Source organism: Xyrauchen texanus, chromosome 42 (assembly GCF_025860055.1).
Source record: "Xyrauchen texanus isolate HMW12.3.18 chromosome 42, RBS_HiC_50CHRs, whole genome shotgun sequence".
NCBI classification, from domain to species: domain Eukaryota; kingdom Metazoa; phylum Chordata; class Actinopteri; order Cypriniformes; family Catostomidae; genus Xyrauchen; species Xyrauchen texanus.
In genome coordinates, this window is record NC_068317.1 from 24147836 (window position 1) to 24166339 (window position 18504).

The window sequence follows — 18504 nt, forward strand, 5'->3', positions numbered from 1 at the left end:
AAATAAAAATGTAAAATCAAATAAAAGTGCCTTAATCTTTAACACAATTATTGTAATATTTGGAAAAAACAGTTCATGCTTTCTTTGGTTTGAGTCCCTGATTCCCACATTCAGCTATAGTAGTCAGATGGGAATTTTCAGTTTGGCGTATTGTTATTATAATATAATACATTTGCCACAAGGAGAAAAATATTCATTTACAAAAAAGAAAAAAAAGTTTAAAAAAAAAAAAAAGAAAAGCTGTTTATTTGCCCACTACAGACCAGATAAGGGGGGGAAATATTTTGGGCATTTTAAAGCTTAAGGTTTCCAGCCTTGTCTGATCAACTGCATGTGAGATAGATCGGGAAAGTTTGTTCGATTTTGAAAGTAGACAAAATGCCTAAACGTCGGTGTTTTTTTCCTTGCAGTATTACTTAGTTAGTTAGAATACTTGTTGAAATTATAGAAACTATAATTTAGATTTCTGCCGACATCTGGTGGATAACACGAGCATGTGCTACTGCTGGTGGCGAATTAACTTGGCTCATGAATATTAATCAGGTTGCGTGACAGGGCGTTATGGGCTATGCTTTCGCCATAGTAGGATTTGCAATTTCACTTCTTCTGTGATTTATTTTATTCTTTATTTTTTATCTGAAAAATAAATCATTTATTAATAAAGATTGAAACTGAAAATACACAACGTGTTCTGGAAACAATGGATGCGTGCTTTATTTGTAGATGCACTTAGGCTTTGTGGCTATGCTTTTAACACTATTATGTTTTGAAAAGTTATTTTTCATTTTGTCGTTATGATATGCATCCACTGATGTAGCCTAATCTTGGCATAAAAATGTTGCCTGGAGACCAATCAGTCACCCTGTGTAACAAGTTGTTGATCCATGTATTTATCCACTGACTAACACAATCCCAGGACAAACAATGTCAGATTTATGGATAAAGTTAATAATGTGAAATATTTATTTAAGTTTTTTTACCTAATTAATATTCATGAGTTTCGTGACGTTACAACCGGCATAACCCACCCTGCAAACTGTCCCCACTACTTTTTAAAACAAAATAATGCACGTGAATATGCCTTTTTTTTCTGGCTAATTTGAAAGCATAAGCAAAATATTCGATATTCCAGTTAGGAGCTGAAAGGACAATGCGATTTTTCTAATAAGGACAGTGAAGCTATTCTAGTCTTTGTTATGGGCAAGTCTGTATGAGGATCTAAAATGCAACTGACTCATCATCAAAATATTAATTTAATTGATAAAATACTATTTCAGAAGACAAACATGTTTCACAAACCACTTTTAGGCAATGATTGTTTTTAACAGTGTTAAATCAGTTTCTTGATAATTATGTTAAACATTGTGATGCAGCATGGCTGAGCAATACTTCTGTAGTTTGCTGCTTTATATCATAATTCATATTAGCTCTTTGCTAATACATTTTTAACTCCAGTCGGATTCATAATCCACAATGTTGCAGTCAATACTTAAGTCTACATTTGTCCATAAAACAGCTCTAATACTGCATGTCTCTCCTCAGTACAGCTCTTTGGCTGGGTACTTTCCCAATCATGGATTAACTTCCACTGAAGAGTAATGTATTGGACTCCATCATCAATGTTTTGGTTGTACATGTTCAGGTTGGTCAAAACTGCAGACTGTCTGGTTGCCATGATGGATGCAGTGGTCATTAAAGCCTAACATGCATTTTCATCTTCTGTTTCTCTGCAGACTTGTGGACTGAAAAGAATAAATGGATGATTTGTTTTTGCCTATGAAGCTTGTGCTGTGCATGCTTCTTTTTAGCCGTGAATGTATCCATCCATCTCTTGGTGCAGCAGTATGGCTATGGCATTGAATTCGGGCCATTTCAAAATGATCTCTTCACATCTGTGATTCTAGAGTTGGTTGGATGATAAATAGGTGGATTTTGCATGGCAGCAGCAATTTGTGGAAATCTTCCAGGGATGGGCAGAGCCCTGTCCTAGCAAAGAGCTTGAGTTCAACGAACTCAAGAAACTTGAGTTTGAACTTCCTCAAAAATGTCTTTCATTCTTTCCCCTGTTGTTCTGGGGGCTATGAGGAGCATAAAGGGGGCATTGCAGGGTCACAGCATGCAGTGAACTTGGATAGCGATACACTTTCATGCCCTGGTGCCCTAGAAGATCAGAACGGTATGTTAGTTGCAAAACAACTTTGGGCTGAAGAATGTCTGAAACTTCAAGCCAGCGTGAGTCTGGATACAAATCTGCCACAAATAGGAAGCCAGCTTCAGGAATCACCTGATTGGACAAATGGGGCTTGACTTCATCTCCTCTTTGTTATGCAATAATATGGGTAGGGGCCATAAAGTTCCATCACCCTTTAAACTTTCTGCCTCTCCCAAGGAATTCTTGGATCTTAAAGAGGCCAAGGAGGTGGAAGGAGAGCTGACAGTATCGTTATCACCAAGGGTAAAAACGTCCCAAAGCCACTCTCACTGAAGCCCGAGCTAATCCTTGTCTGAATTTCCATATTTGTGTGAAGTTCCTGGTGATAAAGCAGATCCTCAAGATGAATGAATTGAACATCACCAAAATCCACTGGCTCTTCCTAGTGACGTGGACAGCCTCTTCAGGTTCACTGCGCCTGAGTTTTAGTCTATAAGAGTCTGTATCCACAGGTATTGATGCTGTCACTGTTGCATATTTGTTGAGTTGGTTACATCTTCAGAAGGGTTGGGATGGACTTCAGATTTTCTAAGGACCTTCTCCGCTGTTATTTTGTGTATTACCCCCAGGACTTCCAGTTCCAGGAGCCTTGCTAAAGTGGCACGAAATCACTCTCTAATACTTTTCCTCCATGTGCTGGTACATAGCGGCGCTTCAGTCTATTCTTTTTGCTCAATAGTAGTTAACATACTTGAAACAAGCAGTGCTCTGTGTTATTCAACTTTTTCTCAGGCTTCTGCTTTCAGAGGACTTTATACAATGCTAATGTATTTCATTCCTGACCTTTCTATTGCTCTACCACTACACAGTATCTACTGATAAGATTTGAAACCTTTGTCCTTAGGTGAAGAATATGATGAAAGATCTGAAAGCTATCTCTGCAGGAGTAAACTTGAAATCAAAAGTTAACACTATGTTTAACTATAGATCATCACTCCCTGTGAATATAGATGAATTTATATGAATAGACATATACATATAAATACATTTGAAATTAGTATTTCTGATTCTGTTTAATAAAAATCAAAGCAACAATTGATTTTTTATATTATTTCCTGAAACCAACATCAAAGACCCGTCCCAAACTATGAATTACAAAAGAACAAAGATGCTGTTGAGTCTCTGACTTCTAAGAATGCCTATAAGTAATTAAATGTAGTTTGCATTGTTATATCTGGACCAAAGCTTCTAAACTAAAAATGTCAACTTTCATCACATTTACTTTTTAATAAAACTCTTTACAATCTAAACCTATGTTAACCTTCATACCTGCAGCATCTGTTTCTTCATTCAATGAATATTGCATGTGTGGATTATACTGAAGAAACCTCACTCCTGCATGCATTGTTTTACTAGAGCAATTATTAACAGGTAATTTCATAATTACATAGGTGATATAGTCACACTCCCTTATCAGACACTACTGGCAGCATGGCACCTAAATTTGCAATCAAGTTTGTTACATAAACCGTTCACTCAGGATGAAGAAAACTAATTTAAGACCAAATTTCTAAACATTTAACCCATGACTTAGTAATGTACAAGAATTACAAGAAAGACTACATTTCAGGGTTTATATTGTTTATTTACAGGTATATCAAAACATGTAGTCCTGCATTTGAAGATGTGATCGATTATACAGTACCCTGTCACATCCATTAAACATTTCAAGACAGAATCTTCATTCATCAGCATCAGATTCTTCATCATCTTGACTGATCTGGAAGTAGCGCAGCTCATAGCTTTCCTTATCCAACGCCACCACCCTTAGCCAGTCTCGTAGGTTGTTCTTCTTCAAGTACTTCTTGGTGAGGTACTTAAGATACCTACAAAATAGGGGGTTGCCATTTATTTTTAGAACAATAATACTGAAAGCCAACAACAGAACCCGTTGATGAACCCGATCTCACCTTTTAGAGAACTGCTTCTCCGACGTGACATTGATTTTGTTCTTCTGACGCATAATGTGCACTACATTTCCCAAGTTGCCTGTTTTGCCATTTACCTTCACCTTCTCTTTCAGAAAGGTTTCCTGTTAGTGATAAAACAACATGACCACACTAGGGAAGAGAGCCCTAGGCTTTAAACTAGGGAAGGGGACCCTAGTTTGTGACACGACATTAGGGATGCTACTATCAGGATGCATTTCAAACAATTCACAAATTAATTATAGCACCATCCAGGGTTCCCACATCTTTTTGACCATGGATTTGCCAGTTATTTAAACATTAGGATAGTAAAGACTAATTTTATAAATATTGCTGGGGCAGATTTTAATGTATATGTCAGGTAACAATTTTTAGAATAGATTTACATTTATTTAATTCTTAGTGTACAAATGTGCCATATACCAGGATCTTTTTGGCCAAAGAGTAATGTCTAGCCAATGAAATAAAAATGAATATGCATAGAAATGCTTTTAATTTCCATGACTTTCTGGGTCAGGAAATGTAATTTCCCTTTATGTTTCCAGTTTTTCCCATGACTGTGGGAACCCTGATCATCAATATAGGTGCTGTGTTTCTATCTGTAAATATGATGGATTATTTTCTTTAATCCAACTTACAAAACTGGAAGAATCAAGAATTCCATCCTCCACAGGGTGAGTGCAGTCCAGGGTGAACTTCCAGCAAGCACCCTTTTTGTTCTTTTTCACAACAGGCTGCCTTTTCTAAGTAAGAAACAATTAATAGTACAAGCTATAAATAACACACTTAAATGTAAAATTGTTTTAAATTAAGTATTTTTAATTATTATTATTTAAATTATAATTAATCTGTTAAATACCTACTGAGAAAATTAAAAATCAAAGGCTTACAACTTAAAATAGGAAACAGGACAAGATTCAATAAAAGAGGATAAAATAAAAGTTTATAAGGGTTCTATAGAACCATGTTTGTCTAACATAAAAATTAAGTTTTTGGCTTGTGAATTTTCCAGCACTTTTAATGCATCAGAATGTAACAAGTTCCATTTTAAAAGCGTGTGGTATTTTAAAAGTAAAAAAAAAAAAAACCATTTATGTATAAAAAAAAAAAGTTTACCACAAGGTGATATTTTTCTCTGCACTTATTATATCAAAGTTCACACTATCCAAATAAATATGTATAATATAAAATTTGTATCATTCATTTATAAACATAATTCCAGAAGTTCGGCACTAAATTACAATAAGTTACAAACATTAAACCTAAAATTACTGGGTTTTGTATACATAATTTATCATTTTAAAATGCAACTCTTTGCATTTTGGTGCGATGGGAAACGAGATATTTACTTCTTTAAAATGAAGCATTTAAATATTGCACTCTTCATATTTGTTTTACAAACCTACTCATTTATTGCCGTTGTCAACAGTTACTGTAATTTCTGTAAAAGGCATAAAAGTCTGTTTAAATGGTTCTGTCACGCTAAAAGGTTAATCCACGTGTCTTTCCACAGGAAGTCAAATTCTTTGAATGAATTTGTAAACATTAGTAAATCTCCAATAAACAACTTGGGCATACATTTTATATTCAAATTTCACACATCTGACATACAATTAATAAAAACTAACACTTTAAACCCATTTAATGGTAAAAACCGGACACCAGACAACACGTACCGGTGCCATTTTGGTGAGGTTAAGTTGCGAGAGGAAGTGACGTTGTCCGTGCGATGAATTTGTCATAGTTTCCTCACCTCTTATTGGCTGACGGCCGGCGTGGCTTCAACGTAGACTTTTGAGTAGTTATGATTTGCAGGTTTATTTTGTATGGTTTGTTAAATATGTTGAAACCACGTAATTTTAAACAATGTTTAAATTAAATATAGCAATGCTATTTTGTTATGCAAGTGCATCTGAATGTTATTTTTTTTACACTGTATTCAACAGTCACTTATGAAATATTTGGAAACGAGTTAAATCAATTTAATTTCCCATAATATTTCGTGCAATATCTAGAACTTATTACATTATCTAGAACGTACTAGTTCACTGTATGTCACTAGTACTTAAAATAATTTGGTGTAGCACTAACTTTCCCATTTAAACATGTAGAAGAATAAAGAGTCATATTTAAGCACAATGAAATTAATCCTGCTTCCATGCGTTCAACTGTCTTAAACCCAGTCTTTGTTATGATGATTCTTCAAACAGATATTTTACCTCCCCAAGACAATCACTTAACCATAAATATGGAAAATTCTCATGTATACAAACACTTAATACAGTCTAAAGGCAGATACTAGGCTCTGCATTTCTACAAAGCATGACTCAATCATACATCACAGAGCAGACATACCAAGACAAAGTTGGGTGAGGCCTCAGTAGGCAACGTGGGCAAAACCTGATTTGCCAGTTAATTTGCAGGTTACCTGCAGCAGAAATCTTGCACTGAAAAAAATTAAACAGGCACATATTTCTAATATGACTCTAAAGATTGATGTTCTGATATGATGTTCATATTAATTGCTACCCCAAAGCTACACAAAAGAAATAACTCACAAAACAAATGCCATTAAAATAATTTATCTGAAGTCACAACATGTAATGCACTTTAAAATGAGAGAAAACACTTAATTTAGACATTTATGTCTTGAACAGACTGTTCAATACACTTATTCAGTGTTGTCTGGGCACCCAGCCAAATAGGAAATGAGTCTTTGGTTCAGTCGGATTCTGCAGCCCAACCCAACAAAGCATTGTTCCTTTCTTTCCCTGTAATGGTCTTCACTTTTTCTTTTTAAATAGTGACTCATGTTTTAATTTAAAGGAATATTCAGCATTCAACTCAAGTTCCTTTAAATGCATAATAATCTTACACTTGTTTGATTCCAAAGGATAAAATTCCCATTTGCTTGTTAAATCATACAATGGTCAAATCAGAAATCCATTCACATATGCACTGATCAGCCACAACATTAAAGCCACCTGCCTAAAATTTAGGTCCCCTCATGCCACCAAAACAGCTCTGACCCGTCAAGGCATGGACTCCACAAGACCTCTGAAGGTGTCCTGTGTTATTTGGCACCACGATATTAGCAGCAGATCCATTAAGTCCTATATGTTGTGAGGTGGGGACTCAATGGATCGGAATTGATGGTCCAGCACATCCCATAAATGCTCAATCGATGGGATTTGGGGAATTTGTAGGCCAAGTCAACACATTGAACTCTGTCATTTTCCTCAAACCATTCCTAAACAATTTTTGTCACTCATGGGCACTGTTGACCAGTCTGCAACACACAGACAAGCTGTGATGCACTGAGTTATGACCCCTTTCTATCATGGCAAGCATTACGTTTTTCAGCAATTTGTGCTACAGTAGCTCTTCTATGGGATCAGACCAGATGGCTATCCCTTGCGAATCAATGAGCCTTGGGTGCCCATGACCATGCCGCTGGTTCACCGTTTACCTTTCCTTGGACCACTTTTGGTAGGTACTAACCACTGAATACCGGGAACACCCCACACCACCTGCCGTTTTGGAGATGCTCTGAACAATTAGTCTAGCCATCACAATTTGGCCCTTGTCAGAGTCGCTCAGATCCTTATGCTTGCACATTTTTCCTGCTTCCAACATATGAAATTCAAGAACTGACTGTTCACTTGCTGCCTAATATATCCCACCCCTTAACAGGTGCCAATGTAACTAGATAATCAATGTAATTCACTTCACCTGTCAGTGGTTTCAATGTTGTGGCATATCAATATATTTACTTTCATAGAGAACACAAACTCCCTGACATTTCAGTGTGCGGTTCAGATGTGAGAAAGCACACCCCAAAAGTCATACCACTATGAAGTATAAAGTTTACACCTCATTGAATGGAGCAAATACCAGACTGGTTAAACTAGGCAATTTTCCCTCTGGAATTAATTGTGTAGGATATTCTCTCTCTCCCAGACAGTTTGATAAAAGACTGGTAAAATTTCAAACTTTAGAATACCATTAGATCAAATGTCAGAAGCTATGAAGTGACACCTTAACGAGCATTGAGCATTTATTTTTTTAAATACTGAAAGAGCGTTTCATGAACAAGAAAGGTCATCTATTGTTTATTATTTGCTCTCTCTAGACAGGTGACAAAGGCCTCGAGTGAACAAAAGGCAGATTAGAACTTGCATCAATGATTTAGTCCTTAACAAGTGCCCAAGCTAATTCTGGGGTAGCACTGATAAGAGCCTACCTGGACACAAATACAGGCTTCAACAATTTATTTAAGGTTGCCAATGACAGCCAAAAATCAAACTGGCTCCTATGGTTACAGAGATATTTGCACATGGCCATTGCATACTTTTCCACTTCTGAACAATTTGAGACCGGCATTTAAGAGGAATTACACTAGTTTATTTCTCGTCATAGTGGTTCTGCAAGTACAAGGAAGTGCCAACTAACAGTGTGCATATCGCTTTTGGGGAAAAAGGCATTCGGTCAAGAGAAATTAACCATAGTGCCAGTATGGCATAGATCGTGTAAGAGGAAAAAGTAAAAAGTATGGCACCCAGTAGGGGGGTCAAAATAAGTTAGTGTCAGTTGGGGCTTTTCTCCCTTCGCAAGACCTTGCATAAATTCTGCACACCAATTAATATTAAAGATAATACAAAAAGGAAAAATGGATCCCATTATTTAACATTCAGGAATGTAAGCGATAAAAACTTGAGGGAAAAATAAAGTGGAATGAGGGGTTGTGGTCAACACACTGGCAATACTAAACCTCTTACCCGAGAGAATGCCAACTGACACAAGTCCAGCACAGTTTTGGGAGAAGAAAAAAGGAACACAATCACAACCAAAAATTGAGGTTGCTTGTGAAGGCCATAGCTTTGGTGGCAAATAAAACCAAAAAAACAAATGCAAGAGGATTTGTTAAAGTGTAGAATGTTACAGCCTGAGCAGCCCAGTCCCTCCCTCTTCCTATTTTGTCATGGGTTTGACGGCCACTGCAGATTCTTCACCCATAGCTGAAAGCACAGTAACCTGGGAAACAAAGGGGGAAAAAAATATATATTCCACTGAGGCAAGAGCTTTGGAGACACAAACAATTCAGAAAGATTGGCAGTGAGATAAGCTAAACAGCCAAAAACTGAAAATAGATCAACTTGCCAACATTTCTTCACCAGCTGCAAATTTGCTTTCGATTTCTTTGCCCAGGTCACCGTCTGGCACGCGCAGGTCCTCACGCACATCACCATTGTCCAACATAAGGGACAGGAACCCCTCACTGATGTCAACCAGCTAGGAAAGTGCAAAGTAGCCCTTAGAATATTGTTTACATTTTTCTGTGGTAAAATATATATATACTTTTTTTTATTTAACACGTTAAGAATAAAAAAACTCTTCTGCAAACTCCTAAAAAAAAAAAAAAAGCTAAGCCAACACGTTATTTTGTTGATCTAGGTAACAAGACACTTCATAGTTAAATGGACACACTATTATGGCTGAAATCTCAAGGAGAAATATTAGAAAATGTCACTGTACTAATACCATCCTACCTTAATTATTAATAAAACATTTAATAAATTCACCCCAAAATGTAAATTCTCTCATTTACTCAACCTCATGCCATCCCCGATGTGAATAATTTAGACTAAGATTTTGAGCTCTGCAAGTCCACAAAAGCATATTATGGTAGCAAAAAATAATCCATAATACTCCAGTGGTTTAATCAAGGTCTTCTGAAGTGAACCAATCAGTTTTGGGTGAGAAGAGTATATAAATGTAACTCTTGTTCATCAAAGAGACAGCTGATGTCAAGATTTATAGTGAAAAAGGGGTTACATTTTGGTCCGTTCTTCATACAAAACCAATTGGACCTCCCCCGAAGACATTGATTTAACCACTGGAACCTTATGTGCTTGGCCAACATTCACATGCATTGTATGGACATACAGAGCTGAGATATTCTACGAAAACCTTTGTATGCCTTCACATCCGGTGATTGACGAGGCAGGAGTAAATAAGAGAATTTTCATTTTTGGGTGAACTACTCCTTTAACAGCATGAAACCTCATTAAAAGATCAAGACAAGAACTGTAAAAGCTTGTAATTTTGCACTAAACAAAACCAATTGTGCCAAGCAACTCTCAAATGAACCCATTAAACTGATCAACATGTGTTCAGTGCTTTCACACACACCAAGGACTATATTAATTTAGGACAAAGACTCACTTGTAACCGTAAGATGAATTATGAATAAACTGGCACAAATCAACATGAACAAAAAAAAAAAAAAAGGGGAGAATTTGTTCTGGCACATGACTTTATTATTTTCCATTACAGGCATTAGGCAAGCCCCAATGCAAACATTAGTCAAACTGATATGAGTAACATCCATTAAAGAGCACCTATTATGGTTTTTCAAATATTACCTTTCATGTAGTGTGTTATGTAGCTGCTAGTGAATGTAAAAAAGCCTGCAAAATTAAAAAAAAATTAAAAGTACACGACAAATGGATTTATTGAATCCCAAAAGAAAGAACCGATTCTGAACACCTGAAACGAGTTGTTAGCAATTCCAGACATACTTCCTACTAACCTACGTAATTTGGTAACAAAAAACCCGCCTCTGGTCTTCATTGGCTGCTTCATTGGAGGAGTTTAGAATGATTGCTTTAGAAAGGATCATTGAACGAGTCGTTTTTGACACTGGGGAAAAAAAAGGTAATGCTGCAATTTAAATTATATTATGAGCAAATAAAAGTATTTTTTGACCTTGCATGCATGTAAATCTTTTGTATGACCTTTAAAACAAAATTAGGCACGTTTAAAAATCATAATAGGTGCTCTTTAAACGTGATTTTGCAAAGCCATTCATGCTCACCTGGTAATCATTTCTCTTGGTGTTAGGCACGTCCATGTTGTGGGTGGAAGGGCAGATATCTTCATACTTCTTATTTGAGAAAATGTCAATTCCAACTAGGTGAACCTGCCAAGAGAGTTTCAGTTATTTAACACAGGAACTGAATGAAGTACAACTACTTTTATGTATACAGAAAGTGGCCTCCATTAAAGGCTTACCTTTGCATGACCATGCTTGCCAGTTTTAGAAGTGGACATTTCAACAATTTTGCAAGGGCGACCTTTGAGGACCACGAATCCGTTCTTGCGCAGGGCACTGCACTGCATGGGGTAGGTGGCAGAAGCCCCTGCATCACCGCTGGTGAAATCAAGATCTGGATCTGCCATGATGGGGATCTAATCAAGGAACACTGGGGAAAAGGGAAATTAGTTCGTTACAACTTTTTTTTTTAAAAAGAGCTGCATTGTTCATGGGTACACATTTGAACAAGTGAACATAATGAACGTCATGGCTAAACAACACTAACACGTGTGCAAGAGCCAAAGTTTCTTCTCTCTGCCACCCAAATGTTGGCCATTCACAAACCTTATGATCAAGACAAACTACAAGTCACAAAACTGCATCAACAATTTAAACAAAAAAGACCAGTTTTAAGCCGTGTGAAAAACTATTTTATTAAACGAGCAGCCAAATATGCCGCATAATGCTGCTCTAATTACACGACTTAGTTTTCGGTTCAGAAACAAAAGAAATGACTAAAACAGAGTACACTTTAATTAATAACTTTTTGGGGGGTTGCAAATTTAGGGCTGTACAAAGTTTAACGCTCGTTATTTTTTATATATATATATATATACACACACACACACACACACACATTAAATGACCAACCACGACCAGCAAATCTAGATGGACTTTTAAGCTTAACTTTAAACGAACGGACGTTAATTTAACGTTATCGTTGACAGAAACGCGATCCGTAAACAGCGCAAAACGTGTCTGCCTCCGCGCGAATCTCGTTTAGTCAACGTGGATTCGCCACTCATCAATGACTCCGGCTAACTAGTTAACGCCCCATTCTTGCATGTAACAAAACATGACAAAGCACAGAGAAAACCCCATTAACACATTTCCAAATAGAACAGAACAACCGCAGCTGTTAAAGATACACCCGGAGGGAAAGGGGGTGTTTCGCGCGGGAAAGCGAAAGTTTCTCACGTGCCTCTTTTTCGGTAAAATGACAAGTCACACTGCAAGGGGAAAGGCCTCGCGCGTGCGGCTCTGTTTTCGGTCGCGGCCTGCAAAAACCCGAGATGCTCCTTAGCCCCACCGCCTTAAAGCACCATCACAACCCCTTTTCTCAAGACGGCCAGGTTGAGTTCAGCACCGAGACACACGCGCACACGTCTGATAGCATCTCGTGTAGAACATGAAGGCAAAAAAGTTCTGTGTAACATTTAATCACAATTCAAACACGCTTCATGCAGCACTTACTTCCAAGAAAAAAAAGGAACGTCAACGCGCAAGCGCGGCCAATTTTAATGCGGCATCCGTACAGTGGGCGGGATTCCGATTCTTCAACTGAGGAGCAGTGTTGCCAGATTGGGCGGTTTTGCATTTGATTGTGCGGGTAAAAATTGGTTTGGGTGGGTGGACAAAATTTGGGCGGGTTTAGGATCAGTTTGGCGGTTTTCAAAAAAATGATAAGCTAATTATTTAACACAACTAACACAACCCAAGTGTGCATGTACTTCATCCAATCAGTCATTGTAATGTAACTAAACACACCCACTGCATACTCGGCTGTGTTGGTGATGTTGACAGTTGACGGGCGGCTTGATGCCAACGTTGCGAGTCACAACTCAAGAGCCAATCGAATGATAGCAGAAGCTGCGTCAGGACTCAGTCAGCACTGATGTGACATCCTCACATTTTCACCCCTCACATTGACTCAGCAGCACTCAGCGGGAAATACAAATTAAAAAGATGTCGAAGTGGGCAAAATATAAAAAAACATACCGAAAGGAGTGGGAGAGTGATTCGGACCTAAAGCCATGGATAACGCAGTCTAAATCGGATGATAGCAAAGCTCACTGCAAATTCTGCAACACCGACATAAGGGCTCACTTAAACCAAGAAGCACAAGATGCGGTGCCTGCCCACAATTAAGGCTTTCACAGTGAGTAAAGCTAGTTTAAGTAACTCGGCGGCCATCTGTGATGACCAGAAGCGCCTTGAACCGCGGATAGCAACATACGTTGCTTGCCACACGTCAGTTAATGCCGTGGACGACTTATCGGACATACTGGATGAGATCGGAGCATTCCAGATGCACAGAACCAAATGTACGGCTGTCATTAAGTCAGTTCTTGAGCCATATTTTAGACAACAACTTCGACAGGACATTGGTGACTCGCCTTACTCTCTTTACTTGGACGAAACAACCGATATTACCGTAAACAAGTTACTTTGCATATGTGTAAAATATCGTTCTAAGACACTCAATCGGTTTGTGAGCACTTACCTGGGACTTGTCGAACTTTTGGACGCTGATGCTAATGGGATTGTGGATGCTATCATCTGCTTTCTGCAAGCTAACGCGCTGGATGTAGCAAACATGGTTGGCATAGCAACAGATGGAGCAAGCGTAACGGTGGGGAGACATTTAAAGAAAACTGTTCTGCATTTAAAGGGAAGATATCTCGCTCTCTCTTTCACACACACATACACCCGTTTATCAGGAGTAAAATGTAGTAGTAATACTACTAATAATAATTTAAATATATAATATCATTTAAATACAGAGCCTATATAATTTATTAAATATAACAAAATAAACATTGGGTATTTAAATTATCGCAAAACATTTTAAATCTACACTGTGAAAGTGCATTGTGTGTGTGTGGTCGCATTTTAGTCATATTTGCTAATTCTCCTTAATTATTGCCCTGTTTTGATCCGTTTAACCTGGGAAATTTATTTATTTTATATTTTATTTTGTTTTAAGGAGATCTAAATGGTGCTTATCAACCTTGAATGACATGGCAATACAATTATATCACATTATTTTGGCAGTAAAATTTTGGGCGGTTTTTTCTTGGAGTGGGCGGGTTTTGGTGATTTTTGGGCTGGAAATCACCATCCCAATCTGGCAACACTGCTGAGGAGAGGAAGATTTGCGGCTTAAATGTGTGCATAGTGCCGCTTAGCGATTAGGATTGGTAGGTTGAACGTCATCTTTCACGAATACAATGTGTGATGTAACATAGGGCAGGTCGTCACACGGGCTGTATATCTATATTTTATATACTATATCTGTTTTGAGTCAAAAAGTCCATTGTTTATTCTAGGTTCAAAATTGTATCCTCCAAACTAAATTTCCAGTATCGTCAAATGCTGTTTGGTAAACAAGGGAACACAACAAAACCACACTAGCGACAACAAGACAAGGGATGGTCATTTTTGTCTACTGGAGTACTCGGACTAATTACTCTATGGCAAGCCGAATTGACTTATTAATTCGCAGGATATGAACTGTTGATATAAACCATTAAATTTTCACTTGATAAAATTCTAATTCTTGATATCAAGAATGTAAATTTCACTAGTGGGAATGCCAGTTGTTGATATCAATAATTAAATTTCCTAGCTGACCAATCCTTTTCTTTCTAGTAAAAAATTTAAATTGTAATATCAAGAATGTAATTTCTACTAGTTGTAGAAATGCCCATTTTTGATGTCAGTAATTAAATTTCCACTAGTAAAAAGGTGAATTTCAATTAATATTCCCAGCATCACTCAACATAATTGCATTTTTACTAGTAAGAATTCCAATCACATAGCTCTGCAATTACATACAGAGCCAAATCCAAAATGCATACCCTAAATATGTACATTCACTTGCACCATTTAAAGGATGTGGCCTGAAATTAAATCGTAGATTTTCAGCAAATTTTCATTTTATGGGTGAACTATTCCTTTAAGGCGGATTTATACTTCTGCTTCAAGCCTACGGTTCTGCGGCTCAGCAGATGGATACTATTGTGTGAAATGCATCTGTGTGTTGTTGATAAATATATGAAAACGTGTTCCATCGCACTTAAGTTTAAAATTAGCAATGAAAGTTGCAGTATTACAGTATTTTTACAAGTTAAAATCAAATTCAAGATATCAGTAATTCTATTTTCACTATTTGCAAAGGCTATTTTAGATATCAAGGCAATCCTACTTATTAGTAGAGCTCCCTTTACTGATATCACTAATTACATTGTTATTAGTAAAATGTTCATTCTTGATGTCAACAACTGAACATGGTAATTTTTGATATCAGTAAATCATCAGTATATTTGATATAATTTCAACATTTTACATTTCATATTTCTGATATCTGAAAATACATTTCAGATATAATTTTGAGTGTAATTAATGATAACTAAAAAGACTTTCTTACTAGTAACGATTACATTACAGATATGATAAATTAAAATTGCCACTAGTGAAAACCAAATTACTGATATAAAAATTTGCATTTTATTAGTGGGACTTCAATTGTGGATTTCAAAAATTGGCATTTTCACTAGTAGAAATTACATTCTTGATATCAAAAACTAGATTTTTACTATTAAGAAAATAATTGTTAATATGTGAAATTGGAATTTCAGCTATTAAGAAATTTTCATATTTTTTATATGAATAATTGTTTTGAAATCAATAATTGCGTTTTGAATAGGAGTGAATGACATAGATGTGAAACAGTTATATTATGCAATTATAGATATGCAACCCATATATATATATATATATATATATATATATATAATTATTTACTAGTTGAAATTCCATTTTTTATATCAAGAATTCAACTTTTTACTAGTGGAAATTTAATTATTGATAAATGAATTAGAATTTTAACTAGTGAAAATGTAATGTTATCAACAATTCATATCCTGCGATTTGAATAAAAAGCTAAAACGGCTTGACATAATTACTCGAGTACTTGGACTGATTACTCAAGTTCTTGTTAAATACTTGAGGGGCAATGACATGTACAGTTGAAGTCAGAAGTTCACGGTTGTGGCCAAAAAATATATGCACCCTTGGTAAATATGAGCAAAGAAATCTGTGAAAAATATGTATTTGTTTATCCTTTTGATTTTTCATTCAAAATATTCACAAAAATGTATCCTCTAAGGGACACTGACGTGCGGTCTGGGTAGGCAAACTAGGCACTGCCTACCCTGCCAAAATTCAAAAATAAAATGTTTATTAAATAATAAACTTGTATTTGTACTTTTTATTCTTGTGATTTATATATGCAATATGTGTGTTATTCCAATTGTTTAGACGTTATGATGACAAATGTAGCAGTTACGCATAATCAACTAAAAACAAATGGTAGAATAAGCAGTGCTTTTACGGTCCATTCATTGCAGACGACAAGCGGAAAACCCATGTTGCACTTCGATCCTGTATTCTTTAACATGTACGGCAAAAAGCACAAATCTGCTGTGCCTTTTGACGTAAATATGTTATGCCCGTAATCATCTCCGTTACGTATCAGACATGGACCAATTAAAATCGAGATATTCCTGGACATTTGCGTAGCTAACGTCATTACACCACAGCTAGCGTACATGCCTAATCCCCGCCAAAATCAAAATGACAGCACCGGCCGTAATCACGGAATTAAGAATTTTTTCCAAGCTCGATTTTAATTCCAAATATGAGTTATTTGCAAGAGGGAGGTCTACGCCAGCCTTAGATTGACTAGTACAGCAAAAGGGCCCAAAAATTATCCGATCATTTCAAACTGATTGGTATGTAAGAAAAGATTGGCTATGTGGCTGTGCTAACAATCAGCGGCTGTACTGCTATCCCTGCCTGCTTTTTTCAACCAGTCAGACTGTTTGGACTTCAGCGGGATATTGTGATTTGAACAACCTGCCCGCAGCTTTAACCAAGCATGAAAAGTCGTCAGCTCACATCCAGTGTCAAATTACACTGAAAACCTTTGGAAAATCTTGGATCGACCTTGCACTTGATGAGCAAAGGAAGCTGTGTATAACCTACCACAATGAAAAGGTAAAGGATTGTTGTATTGTATCGTCTGTTATAAAGATGAAGATTGCACATAAAAAAAATAAGCACATAATGTTGTAACAAATAAACAACTTATGTTCTGTTATATGTTCTGTGTTTTGACTACTGAATTTTGTATAATAGTATCTAATGAAGATATATTAACAAAATCGTATATATTATAACACATATATAAAATACATACATTTCTTGATATGCCGCGCTTGTGCGTAACGTTCACTGTGTGTGTGTGTGTGTGTGTGTGTGTGTGTGTCTGTGATAGAGAGAGAGAGAGAGAGAGAGAGTACACGATATACATCCTGATTTTTTTTATTGACAAATAATTCATCCTGATTTTTACATTTATTGATATGCCACACTTGTGCGTAACGTTCACTGTTATTACGTATTATTAGCTTAAACGATAAATCAGGTAATCTGGCTTTCATAACTCAGTGCCTAGCCTCTTTAAGACATCACCGCACGTCACTGCTAATGGATAACAAACAATTGCAAACACAGCACAAGTTTTAGCAAAAATGAAATATTTTTGTATAATATGTGTGGCACAATTATTCGTACCCGTTTATTCAGTCTTTTGTTCAACCACCCTTTGCCAAGATAACAGCTCGGAGTCTGCTCATATAATGCTCAATGAGGTTGGAGAATACATGGCAAGGGAGCGGAGACTATTCCTCTATACAGAATCTCTACTGATCCTTCATATTCTGAGGTCCACACTGGTGGACTCTCCTCGTCAGTTCACCCCACAGGTTTTCTATGGGGTTCAGGTCAGGGGACTGGCATGGCCATGGCAGAACCTTGATTTTGTGGTCAGTGGACCATTTTTGTGTTGATTTTGATGTGTGTTTTGGATCATTGTCTTGCAGGAAGTTCAAACCATGGCCCATTTAAAGCTCTCTGGCAGAGGCAGTCAGGTTTTGATTTTTTATCAGTTGGCATTTGATGAGTCCATGATGGAATGTATATGCACAAGATGTCCTGGACCTCTGGCATAAAAACAGCCCCCAACATTAAATATCACCAACATATTTAACCATGGGCATGAGGTACTTTTCCATATGGCTACTTCGCTGTGTGCGCAAAACCCATCTCTGGTGTTTGCTGCCAAAAAGCTCTATTTTTGTTTAATCTGGGAATAGATCCTGGTCCCATTTGAAGTTCCAGTATTGTCTGGCAAACTGAAGATGCTTGAGTTTGTTGCTGGATGAGAGCAGAGGCTTTTTACTTGAAACCCTCCCAAACAACTTGTGATGTATGCGATTTCTGACTGTAGTTTAGGAGACTTTCTGCCCCCAAGACCCAAATCATTTCTGTAATTCTCCAGCTGTGATCCTTGGAGAATTTTTTGGCCACTCAAACAAACCAGCTCAACAACCTTTTGCCGCACATCATAACTTTATTCTTTG

At 36.9% G+C, this 18504-nt stretch overlaps 2 protein-coding genes across 3 annotated transcripts; both read right to left on the minus strand.

Moving 5' to 3' along the window:
- Positions 1-3781: 3781 nt before the first annotated feature.
- On the minus strand, positions 3782-5869 carry LOC127635385 (60S ribosomal protein L22-like 1). Its single transcript, XM_052115380.1, has 4 exons — positions 5817-5869; positions 4779-4883; positions 4123-4244; positions 3782-4038 (listed from the first exon to the last, which is right to left on the minus strand). The coding sequence occupies exons 1-4, from the start codon at positions 5823-5825 to the stop codon at positions 3894-3896; spliced, it is 381 nt and encodes a 126-aa protein (XP_051971340.1). The 5' UTR covers positions 5826-5869; the 3' UTR covers positions 3782-3893.
- Positions 5870-6651: 782 nt separating this feature from the next.
- Positions 6652-12549, minus strand: LOC127635384 (eukaryotic translation initiation factor 5A-1-like). 2 transcript variants are annotated; one of them, XM_052115379.1, is made up of 5 exons: positions 12491-12549; positions 11215-11405; positions 11018-11122; positions 9301-9432; positions 6652-9174 (listed from the first exon to the last, which is right to left on the minus strand). In XM_052115379.1, exons 2-5 carry the CDS (start codon positions 11380-11382, stop codon positions 9112-9114), a joined length of 468 nt encoding a protein of 155 aa, XP_051971339.1. In that variant the 5' UTR covers positions 11383-11405; positions 12491-12549; the 3' UTR covers positions 6652-9111. The 2 variants fall into 2 exon arrangements, with proteins under 2 accessions (XP_051971339.1, XP_051971338.1); XM_052115378.1 differs by lacking the exon at positions 12491-12549 and adding an exon at positions 12219-12378.
- Between the last annotated feature and the right edge of the window lie 5955 nt (positions 12550-18504).